The 13,225-nt window shown below is 25.9% G+C and overlaps 1 protein-coding gene across 1 annotated transcript; it reads right to left on the minus strand.

The window, feature by feature from the left end:
* Positions 1 to 6,252: 6,252 nt before the first annotated feature.
* Positions 6,253 to 10,795, minus strand: LOC114945673 (G protein-coupled receptor Mth2-like). Its single transcript, XM_085483760.1, has 5 exons — positions 9,786 to 10,795; positions 9,244 to 9,322; positions 7,890 to 8,077; positions 7,642 to 7,807; positions 6,253 to 6,528 (listed from the first exon to the last, which is right to left on the minus strand). The coding sequence occupies exons 1-5, from the start codon at positions 10,768 to 10,770 to the stop codon at positions 6,297 to 6,299; spliced, it is 1,650 nt and encodes a 549-aa protein (XP_085339886.1). The 5' UTR covers positions 10,771 to 10,795; the 3' UTR covers positions 6,253 to 6,296.
* Positions 10,796 to 13,225: the final 2,430 nt, after the last annotated feature.

A 13,225-nucleotide genomic window follows, 5' to 3' on the forward strand; every position in this document is an offset into this window, starting at 1 on the left:
TATTATAAATTGTAATAAAAATTTATAATATTATTATAATTTTTATAACTTAATTAAATATTTTATCATAAAATTATTGTAACATTAATACTTGAATAATTAAAATCTTAAATTTTTTATGATCTCAATAATCCGGTATAGCTTCCTATTGTTTTTAATATAATTTACATTTTAGTAATTATTAGTTTCAATTATTGATTTTGAAGAAATCAATGTAATTTTTGTGAAATATTTTTTTCCTTTGTAAAAGTTGAAAGTAAAATATTAAATAGCATCAGCGCTATCGGACCTACCGCTTTAATTCGTAATCAAATAAATGATCATGTTATAACTTTCAAAGTCATGCACGTCGAATATAAACTGGTTTTGAAATAAATTTTGTCTTTACTTTATATGTGCAGGCATTATCTCTAATTTGATGATATATAAGAGTTGGCGAATAACGATAAACATATATTCAACATAATTTTCTTTTTTAATAATTATTTTGTAGTCTAAAGATAACAAATGAGATTAATAAATTTGTGAAATAAATATAATTTTACTAACGCATGCGTTATCGATTAATTATTTAAAACAAATTTTTATATACAAGTATTTAAACGAATAAAATAATTACAATTTAATATACATTTCAAAAATAATTAATAACTACAAAATTTTTATTATTTGATTTTTACTGCGTATCAATTTATTTCTTATTTGCGGTATTCTTAGAAATATGAAGACTCTTTATTTAAGCATTTAATATTTAAAAAACAATCAAGAGTATTTTTCATTTTGCTGCTCTGGATTGGTCGAGCTATCGTTAGTAGTAGTTTCAATGATTTTTCTTATTTTCTATGTATATAGTATGTATAAGCTATATGTGTATAGTCTTATATAGTATATAGTTACTTACGAGGTACTATACCTCGTCAGTAATACCAACAATATGCACCAACTTCGAAATATGATTTTAAGTTTTTTGGTATATACTCGGAAACATAATCCACGACGATTTGCTTTTATATAATGATTTTATTCAATTGTATTTAATTAAAATACAAAAATAAAAAAATAAGAAGGTAATAAAAACTCGGGAGTTAAAATTATGTGCATAATAAAAATTTGACGAAAGAAATTATGTACACAATAGAAGTTATTCATTCTTGCGCAAAACCTGGAAGGAATCGTTCTATCTAATTATTAAAGTCTTCATACGATTGACAAAATGGAACGATTTAGAAACGCTGTGCAATAATAATTTTAATTCGCGAATTTTATTATGTATATTATTTCAATTTGTATTTTAAATTAATTTAATCTATTTTTTAAAAAACGTTTGACAATCTGAATTCGACGTGTGAAAATGCAATTGTTTCTCAGAGCAATTTTGATAATTTAATTGAAATAAAGGTAGTAATTGCGTTAAATGTACATATTTTATTAATTTATTTTCAACATTGCGTCTTATTATATGATTGTATAAGATAATTGTATAAAATGTAATCGATAAATATAATTGTGTAAAAACATTAAAATCGCTATTTTTATAATGAAGATAGAGATTGCAAGAAGTAGGCAAAAGTTCTTAACATTATTAATTCATCTGCTCAAACAATTAGTAAACAATAAAAATTCATAAACAATAATTCATAAACAAATAGTAGAAGATAACGCACTAGTTACATAACATATACTGGAAAACACAAGCTGGCGCACGACATTGTCTGCTTTTATATAATAATTTTCTTTAATTTTATTTTAATCAATTGTCAAACTCTTAACGTACTAAATTCTTCGTACATCTTCCAGCGCACAAATTTAAATTTGTTAAAAATTACAAATGCTTATACAATTTTCATTGCATACATTTGACAAAAAGATCGTGAATCATTATTTTCTATTTACAAACAAATATTAATATTTACAAACAAATCTATTTACAAACAAATCTTAATATGTAGTCATTTTTCAATAAAAATAATAAATTCTTATATACCAAATTATAAAATTGAAAAATAAAGGAATTAATTACAATTTTTAAAAAAGGAAAACGAAAAACAGTAGTTTAAAAAAATTCTTCAAAAATATAATTTTCTTTATAAAATAAATGCCTATTCGTTGACTTTATTTTCACTATTTATTGCGACATTTCGAAAATTACAAACTATTTTGAAAAGACACGATTCAAGTTAATGCACAATACATGCTTTTTTTCTTATAGATTATATACTTCTACATAACAAAAAAAAGAAAACAATAAGCACAGTAAAAATGCTTGCTTTCTTCATCTGGAATGCGAATCAAGCGAGTATGGGATATTGTCGGCAAAGACATGGACATAAATATGTCCGCATAAATATCATTAAGATAATAAAAGATTTTCACTAAGTGTTACAAAAATGTCAGAATACTCACTATTTCTTATTGTCATTATATCGCTTGCTTTACAAATCTGATAATAATGTAAATATATAGAACCGTTGGTAAATATCTTATAATCGTACTGACAACCTTCAGAAAGCAGCACGTGATTATCTTAGCACAAATCATAAATGGTCAGCTGAAACGATTCGTTCACTTTCTTTTCGCTCTGCGTCGAATCGTTCGTGTATACTTTTGGAAAAATGTGTTCAATTTTTTTTCATATTACAAGTCTATATATTTTACATGTATGATAAATTCTGTCTTTCCAAATTATTTAATTTATTGACATGTTAGCACAGCGATATTTGTATTGATAAAGACTGTCGTACAGTTAAAACATTTACTAATTATCATTTGTATTATTTTCATGACGTAAAATAAAAAAAAAAATTTTTTTAACATCTAATTAATTAGCTCGTTAAGTTGGTCTTTTAATTTATTACTTATTTGTATTCAATTTCTTCAGGAATGCAGTTCTCATCAACCAGACAATCGCCAAGAAAACAGCAGAGCCGAATGCAAGTATCATTATGACACATTTCGTTTGGGACGATGTTAGTTTTATTAGAATCTTTGTTGAAATTTTTGAAGACTTTAAGTGAGATGGAATCATTCTTTTCAATTACAGTTTCATAAACTTCCTGTGGCGTGAAATTCTTTTTATGATTGACATATGTCGAATTCGTGTTAGATTTCATCGATTTTTGCTCATCACCGTTATTCTGCATTGAATGCTTGTTCAGTTTAAGTTGAATCAAATCATTATCCTCGCGTTTAGTATTCATATGAAATTCATGCTGCATTTTTTCATTTTGTGTATTATTCATCAAATTTTTATGCAAATCATAACGCAGTGTTATTATTTTGTCGTTATAATTTGTTGTAGAATCCGTATTTATCTCGTATCGTATCGTCAAATTATCATCTCTGTTGGTGGAATTTTTTTTTTATTTCGATGACGAAATGACGAGAAGAAGCACGGAACACACAATTGCAAACATTTTGCCACTCATTATTTGACATAAGAATATAGTTTAGAATAATTAGATAATCAAATTTAGTGTTCATATAATTTTTCATGTAAGTTTTAAATTCGCAATAATTAAAACATGTTACATTAAATTTATACACACCTTTGCTTTTCTATTAATTTCAATAAAATATGTAAAGTACAAAGTATAATAAAATTATATTATCTCATTTTGTTTCTCAGCAAAATCTCGAAATGTCGATTTGATTTTAGCACTATATGACTATTAATATTGATAATTGCACGTCTTGAATTTCAATTATCTCATTAGATAAAGTCAGTATTTATTATATCACTGTATCCGGTTTTTTCTCGTTAGAAGAATGCACAAGATACATGTTTCTGCGCGGGAGAGAAGCTGAGACTACCGAGCACGACGAGTCGTCGATAGCTTTGCAAGAAGCTGTCCGTCTATTATACCACTGACGAGGTATTGTTACGTCAGTGCTGGTATCATAGTAAAGGTACGTTTCAGGTAACACTATTAATGCTACGCATTTTAAAATTGTTTGAAATAGTATGTAATTTTATGTAATTTTCTTAGAAAAACAGTGCCGTATCTATTGTATTTTTACGGGATCAAATCTGTCTGTAATAGTAATAGCGTTTGCTTATCCATCTCTGCTGCACTGAACTTCTAACGCTACGGACAGGGTACAGATTTTCGTCTTACAGATTCAGAAAGCAAGCGATATAATAACAACAAGGAATGGTGAGAATTCTGACATTTTTGTAACACATTTAGTAAAAATCTTTTATTTTCTTAATGAGATTTATGCAGACTTATTTATTTTATTGTCTCTGCCGACAATATTTCATACTCGCTTGATTCGCATTTCAGATGAAGAAAGCATTTTCACTGTGCTCATTGTTTTTTTTTCTTTCTGTTATGTATAATTATATAATCTATAAGAAAAGAAAAACATTTATTGCTTTAACTTGAATCGTATGTTTTCAACATAGTCTGTAATTTTTGAAATGTCGCAATAAATTAGTGAGAATAAAGTTAACGAATACGCATTTATTTTATAAAGAAAATTACATTTTTAAGAAGTTATTTAAACTACTGTTTCTTTTTTTCTTTTTTTGAAGATTGTTATTTATTCCTTTATTTTTCAATTCTATAATTTGATATATAAAAATTTATTATTTTTTATTGAAAGATGACTTAATATTAATATTTGTTTGCAGGTTCAAACTATATATATAATTATATAAAAAGAGTTTTATTACAGATTAGGCTCCAACAAGCAATCAGCAATTTAATATAATTTTATTAAAATTAAAATAATAAATTTTACAGTTTTATATGTCGATGTTAACGTTTCTTTAAAAAATTTAGTTTAAAAACTCATATAGAAAATTTATATTACTTTACATATAATTGAATCAAATCAATGATTGAAACTGTCCGTCTATTATACTATATAGGACTATACACATATAGCTTTCACATACTATATACAAGGAAAATATAAAAAAATTATTAAAACTTTTACTGACGATAGCTCCACCAATCCAGCAGCAAAAGAATAAATACTCTTGACTGTTTTTTAGATATTTAATGCTTAAATAAAGAGTCTTCATATTTCTAAAAATACCGCAAATAAGAAATAAATTGATGCATCAAAAATCAAATAATAAAAATTATGTAGTTATTAATTATTTTTTAAATATATTTTAAATTGTAATTAAACGCATGCGTTAGAAAAATTTTATTTATTTCACAAATTTATTAATTTTATTTGTTGTCTTTAAACAACAAAAAAATTATTAAAAGAGAAAATTATGTTGAATATCGTTATTTGCCAAATCTTATACATTATTATATTAAATATAATACCTGCACATATAAAGTAAATACAAAATCTATTCCAAAACCGGTTTATATTCGACATGCATAACAATGAGAGTTATATCATGATCATTTATTTGATTAGGAATTAAAAATAGCGGTAAATCCGATGGCGTTGATGCTATTTAATTTTTCACTCTTAATTTTTACCGAGGAAAAAAAATATTTCACAAAAAATTCATTGAATTTTTCAAAATCAATAATTCAAACTAATAATTACTAAAATGTAAATTATATTAGAAAAAATAGTAAGCTACACCGAATTATTGAGATCATAAAAAATTTAACATTTCAATTATTTAAGTATTAATGTTACAATAATGATAAAATATTTAATTAAGTTATAAATATTATATTAATATTATAAATTTTTATTATAATTCATAATATTAATAAATGAACATATTTGTTTGACATATGTATAATAACAACTTATAGTAATTTCATGCAAATTTTGTAGCAGTTTTCTGAATTTCTACTAATATTCAAAATATAAAAATAATATTAGTCTACAATTGACAATATTATATATATTTATGTAAAAAAATGTAACACAATTTTATTTGAATATGAAAAAGAAATGAGACAAAATAATATGCTTTTGCTACAAAATTCGAAAATATGTGTGAATTATAATTATTAATCTTAACTATAAAGAACAACATAAAAAAAACAATTTCCATTTTCATATAAAAATTAAAAGTCGATCCTATCAGTGTGACTTTTTACTCGTCCGAAAAAACTCATCTTCTCCTGTACACTGTAAAAAAATATGTAATATATTACACAAAAATATGTAAAATTACATAAATAATAAATGTAAAATTACATGATAAATAATGAAAAAGTAAACATTTCTATTATTTATCGTGTAATTTTACACTTATTATTTATGTAATTTTACATATTTTTGTGTAATATATTACATATTTTTTTACAGTGTATGACTATTTTTTTTGACGTAGTAATAATGCTTGAAAATGTTGCATTCGATCCGTGTCAAGCATTTGGCGACAAACCGCAGCCGAATCGCTTGAATAACATACGCTTGATCCTTTTTTTACACACAAATATGATAAAGACGCACAGACTCTGCATAATGTCCATCAAACTCATACCATACCAGTAGTAAATTTCATATACATTGTCAGCTAATGACGCTGTTATCATTAGCCATTGTATGCCTATTAAGATAAATAGCACGATAAATAGCTGCAGATATAAATTAAACCTGCAAACAAATATATAATTTTCATAGTTTTTGTGAATATACAGGGTGAGGCAATAACTATTAGGACCTTAAATATCTTCGAATCTATGAGGCCCAGAAGAAGATTTGTGTAACAAAAATTGCACGGTACGAAGAGAGCTATCATATGGCGATAATAATTTTTGTTTAGGTGGAGGCGCTTCGGAGATACCAAAGTCATCTTCATTTTTTTAAATGGATTCAATATGTTTTTTTTCTATAATATGATAGAGGAACTCGAAACAAGTTCAGAACTCACGACACAAGATCATTGAATAAAATTTAAAGTAAAGAAAAATCGATAGAAATACATTTTTATTATTAAATAAAATTCACGTTTACAAATAATATTCGAACGGATACATCGTGCATGATTGACTGACTTTTATTTTCATTTTATTTTAATCTTATTTCAACCCAATTTCATGTCTAGTTTATCCTGAAAACTTGCTCAGATACCTTTTTCTGAACTTGTTTCGAGTTCCTCTATCATATTATAGAAAAAAAACATATTGAATCCATTTAAAAAAATGAAGATGACTTTGGTATCTCCGAAGCGCCTCCACCTAAACAAAATTATTATCGCCATATGATAGCCCCCTTCGTACCGTGCAATTTTTGTTACACAAATCTTCCTCTGGGCCTCATAGATTCGAAGATATTTAAGGTCCTAATAGTTATTACCTCACCCTGTATGTGATGAATAAAATATAATTGATGTATAAACCTTAAGAAATTTTTGAAAGTGTTTAAAATTTGTGTTTTTATGAAATAAAAGTGCATTTTTTAATTTGATTTTTGTTATTAATTGTCATGTTATTTAGAATTGTATAGATTTTCGAAAGAACACGTAAAATAATATATTCTCGAAAATATTACAAAATAAAAAAATTAATCGGCAAATAGAAAAAATATCATCTGCAAATGACAATCTATGACCAGTATTCATAATCTGATAATTAAATCTGATCTTGACTTAAAATTCCATTCAACCAATGAAGCTCGAACTTAAAATTAAATACACGATCGGACTATATTAATTTTATTAATAAAATAGATTATCATATCTCAATACAACGATATCTGAGTACATACCATTTTTTATTATCGTTAAAGCATTTATTCTCCGAATCTTTCAGACAAGGACCCGATTCCTTTTTGAAACGCGCAATTTTTAATGCCGTATAAATAGATAAACAATTGCTACTGATGACGCACATACTACTGAGCCCATAAAAATACAACACATACGGACCAGTCTCTGTAAGTATAAAACATCATGAGTTTTTATGCTCTTTCTCACCATACTAAAATGCTATAGCATTAATAAAGTCTTCACTTACCATTAAACCAGCAATTTGCTAAATAAAATTCCGGTCGCAAAATCGGTGGTACTTTTACGTACGCGGAAAGAATTTCCATGCTGACAGATAAAATAGCAAGCACAAAGGGACATCCCCACGCAAAGATCGTATAATATATCAACTTTCTTTTTTCTCGTATGATGTTTCTTTGTAACGAACAAAATCCTCTGCAATTTAGACAACATATTTAACAAACAATAGATAAAAGAAATCAGAATGTAGAAACGTTTAAATAATGTGTTTTCAGTCACTTTATGTCACTTTATCATACTATAGAGCAAAGATTCAGCTTGAAGAATCCATTCTTAAAATTACTGTACGATGATTTTTAACGGTGTTATGAACGATTAAATTGAAAATGACATTTTCTCTTCAATTTGCGATAACTTGATAAGGAAAGATCGACATTTACATTTTAAAAAACAATTTTGCAGGGAAAACTTCAGGCTATAACATGGAAATGTCAAGAAATTTTTCAAATTTTTTTGTGAGACACGTTTACAAGTAAAAAAAATTTTCTATTTATGTTATTTGTTTTTTATATATAAAAAATATCACAAAATTGAAGAAAATAAAAAAAATTGTAAACCATTAAAAGCAGAAATTTCAAGCTTTAAAACTTTTTTAAAATTTAAATTTTCATTATTCGAAACAAAGTTAAATTATTTAAAGCCCATTTTTGGACAATTGTTTTTTTCATGCCATAATTATTTTAAAAAGGGTATGTTTACATAATTATTATGCAGATACGACACTGGTACTTTAAATTTTTATTTACTTTTGAGAGACAAACTTTTCATAAAAAATCTATTTTTATTTTGTAAAAAGTTATCGTGTATTGTTTTATTTTATAAATAAAAAGAGAAAAACGTCAAATCCAAATATTATTGCTTTATACCGAATTATTGGATTTTGTTATAATATTTTATACATATTTAAATTAAATATATAATATGCTTATTACATCTAATAGGTCATTTTTACTTTTAAAAAATTAACCGTTTAAAAGTCTGTAATCAATTAATAAAAATATCCAAGAGAACTATTTATTCCAAATTATAATTTGAACCTATTATCTTTATACTCTGACTTATAATGTCCTAAGTATAATTGTTTTATTATTAAATATTATTTTCAAATATTATATATAATTGTTTTTGAACGTACCAACACAATATATAAGAAAATTCGATTAATCCAGAATTTTGCATATTATGTATTCTCTCTCTTTATCTTTAAATCAATATATGTAAAATCAAGAAAAAAGAATTTTTTAAACATAAATAAAAGATTAAAAATAAGTAGTAATAATATAGAATATTTTCCAACTTACCTGAATGTGCACCACATATCAAAACTCATTATAGTTAACCATAAGTAACTCGATATGATGCTCAAGAAGTATAAAAAGGCTGTAAAAATTAATAAAATTAAAGACTTGTAATAATAAATAATAAATAATAAATAATTATATATATAATATTATTAATATAAATATAAATGTAATATGTAATTTGCCCTTATAGTTAAGAAATAAATAAAGAGCAGGAAAGAGGTCAAAACAGCTACGCGAAGAATACAAAGAAATATAACTATTTGTGTAAGACGAACTTATATTAATTATATATTAAAATGCATTTAAATAAAATTTCATTTTTTTAAATAAAACGTCATTTACTGTGTTGCATTCTTAAGATTTTAACAAATAATATATTCAAGTAATAATTAAAATTATTAATTAAAATATTTAATATGCAAATTTAATATGCAAATTTAATACCTATGCAATATTTAATATATATTACATTAGATATCTGACAAATATATATACCCTATACTTATTACATAGTTTTATGATTTAGATATATACTCTACCTATTGTAACGCAGACGGGATACTGTATATCCGATTTGATAAAAATATACACCAGATCAATTCCGTATGCAACAAACACGGCACCGCTATAATTGCGCAACATAAAGCCGTGTTTATTTTGGAGTTCTGGCAATATGGAATACACCAAAAATACTGACCCCAAAAGTAATATAGTCACTATATCGGCACTTATTTGCAAAATATCTTCGTCAAAATTCAAGGGCTCATTATCAGTTATCTCCTCGGTCTTGTCATAAGTTTCGGAACAGTAGATCACTTGGAATTCACTCCCGTCGACGACGGCGAGACAATATGATGACGATTCAACAAATATATCATAATAAGGTAAATATATAGAACCGTTGGTAAAAATCTTATAATCGTACTGAAAACCTTCAGGAAGCAGATAGTAATCTTCCTGGCACGAATCATAAATGGCCAAGTCAAACAATTCGTTCACTCTCTTTTCGCTCTGCGTCGAATCGTTCGTGTATACCTTTGGAAAAATGTATTCAAATTCGTCAGGACTGCAGTTGTCATCAACGATACGCTCGTCAAGAAAACAGCAGAACCGAATGCAAGTATCATTATGACACATTTCGTTTAGGACGATGATAGTTTCATTAGCATCTTTGCTGGAATTTTTGAGGACTTCAAGTGACATGGAATCATTCTTTTCAATTACATTTTCATAAATTTCCGGCGTAAAATTTCCTTTATGATTGACATTTGTCGAATTCGTGTTAGATTTCATCGATTTTTGCTCATCATCTTTATTGTCATTTTGTGTATTATTCATAATCTTTTTATGCAAATCATATCGCAGGGTTATTATTTCGTCGTTATAATTTGTTGTAGAATCCGTATTTATCTCGTATCGTATCGTCAAATTATCATCTTCGTTAGTGGAATTTTGCTGCGATTTTGATGACGAAAGGACGAGGAGAAGCACGGAACACAGAAATGCAAATATCTTTCCACTCATTATTTCCTGTAATAATAAACATTCGAATAATTAGATAATCAAATTTAGTGTTCATCTCATATAAGTTTTAAATTATCAATAATTAAAAAATGTCACATTAAATTTTTGCACACCTTTCCTTTTCTATTAATTTCAATAAAATATGTAAAGTACAAAGTATAATAAAATTATATTATCTCATTTTGTTTCTCAGCAAAATCTCGAAATGTCGATTTGATTTTAGCACCATTACTATTAATATTGGTGATTGCACGTCTTGAATTTTAATTATCTCATTAGATAAAGTCAGTACTATATCACTGTATTCGGCTTTTTCTCGTTAGAAGAATGCACAAGATACATGTTTCTGCGCGGGAGAGAAGCTGAGACTACCGAGCACGACGAGTCGTCGATAGCTTTGCAAAAAACTATCAGTCTACTATACCACTGACGAGGTACTGTTACGTCAGTGCTGGTAAAAGTACGTTTTAGGTAGTTAATGCTACGCATTTTAAATATGTCTGAAACAATATGTAATTTTATATTATATCATTCTTACAAAAACAGTGCCGTATCTGTTGTATTTTCACGGGATCAGAACTGTCTGTCTAATTATTATCATTTGCTTATCCATCTCTGCGGCACTGAACATCAAACGCAACGAAAAGGATACAAACCTTCGTCTATCAGATTTGGAAAGCAAGGGATATAATGACAATAAAGAATGGTGAGTATTCTGACATTTTTGTAACATTTATTGTTAGTGAAAATCTTTTATTATCTTAATGAGATTTATGCAGACATATTTATGTCAATGTGTCTGTCGTCTCTATCTCATACTTGCTTGATTCGCATTCCAGTTGAAGAAAACAGGCATTTTCACTGTACTTATTCTTTTTTTTCTTTCTGTTATGTATAATTATATAATCTATAAGAAAAGAAAACATTTATATGCTATTTTAAACAAAATGTCAATTAATAACCAAAATCTAATTAATGACTGCATCTGTATTTCACAAAAATAAAAATTTTAAACGCTTTCAAAAATTTTTTAACGTTTATACATCAATTAAATTTTATTCGTCATATATATTCACAAGAACTATGAAAATTATGTATTTGTTTCCTGGTTTAATCTAAATCTGAAGCTACTTGTCGTGCTATTTATTTTATTAGGCATAAAATGGTTCATAATAACAATGCAAGATAACTACGAAATACAAAAAAGTATCAATTTACAACTCGTATGTTTTTAATTTGCTGGACGTTATGCAGAATTTGTGCACCTTTATCATATTTGTGTGGAAGAAAAGATCAAGCGCATGTTGTTCAAGCTATTCGGCTGCGGTTTGTTGCCAAAAGCTTGACACGGATCTAATGCAACATTGTCGAGCATTATTATTACGTAAAAAGAAATAGTCATACAAGTGAAAATGATTTCTTCCGGACGAACATGAAGTTACACTGATATGACCGATCTTTAATTTTATTTGAAAATTAAAGTTCTGTTTATTTATGCTGATCTTTTATGTTTAAGATTAATAATTATAATTACTCCATATTTTTGGATTTCGTAGCAAAAGCATATTATATTATCTCGTTTCTTTTTCAAATTTAAATGAGATTTTGTTACATTTATTGACATAAATATTTATAATATTGTTAATTGTCGGCTGATATTATTTTCAATTTTCAATATATGTAAAACTTTAGAAAACTGTTACAAAATTTATGAAATTATTATAAATTGTTAATATATGTATATATCAAATAAAAATATGTTTATTTATTAATATTGTAAATTGTAATAAGAATTCACAATATTAGTTTAATATTTATAACCTAATTATATAATTATATCATCATAAAATTATTGTAACATTAATACTTAAATAATTGAAATCTTAGATTTTTATGATCACAATAATTCGATTTTGATTATTTTCTCTAATATGATTTACATTTTAGTAATTATTAGTTTCAATTATTGATTTTGAAGAAATCAATGAAATTTCTGTGAAAGATATTTTTTCCTCGACAAAAGTTGGGAGTAAAAAATTAAATAGCATCAGCGCCATCGGAGCTACTTTTAATTAAATAATTAAATTTAATTAATTAAATAATTAAATCATTCAAACTTATCAGTATTCATCCGTTCTCACATACGGATTTCGAATTTCCAAGAATTTAATAAATTCTGTATAAAATTTATGCATAACTTAGCTTTTATATTATTTGTATTAAAGAAAAATGTTGAATACAATAATGAAATCAAATTATCTTTTTGTTTTTATGTTTATTAACAAAATCTCGAAAGATTGATCTGATTTTATTCTACTATTAATGTAGACGGTTATGCGATTGATTTTTAATTATCTCGCTAGGTGCAGTAAAACATATACTACATCACTATAACCGATATTATCTTCTTTTTCTAAAAGGAGAGCAGAATGTACAAGAAAACGTGTTTCCACAA

Source organism: Nylanderia fulva, unplaced genomic scaffold (assembly GCF_048542155.1).
Source record: "Nylanderia fulva isolate GAGA-0341 unplaced genomic scaffold, ASM4854215v1 Scaffold268, whole genome shotgun sequence".
Classification (NCBI taxonomy): domain Eukaryota; kingdom Metazoa; phylum Arthropoda; class Insecta; order Hymenoptera; family Formicidae; genus Nylanderia; species Nylanderia fulva.

What these genes read in the sequence shown, in the direction of transcription:
- LOC114945673 (XM_085483760.1), bottom strand. Translation starts at nt 10,770, where the DNA reads ATGAGTGGAAAGATATTTGCATTTCTGTGTTCCGTGCTTCTCCTCGTC. An exon ending in GATATGTGGTGCACATTCAG is followed by an intron (nt 8,078 to 9,243) that starts GTAAGTTGGAAA and finishes TCTAAATTGCAG; the next exon opens with AGGATTTTGTTCGTTACAAA. An exon ending in TTTAACGATAATAAAAAATG is followed by an intron (nt 6,529 to 7,641) that starts GTATGTACTCAG and finishes ATTTGTTTGCAG; the next exon opens with GTTTAATTTATATCTGCAGC.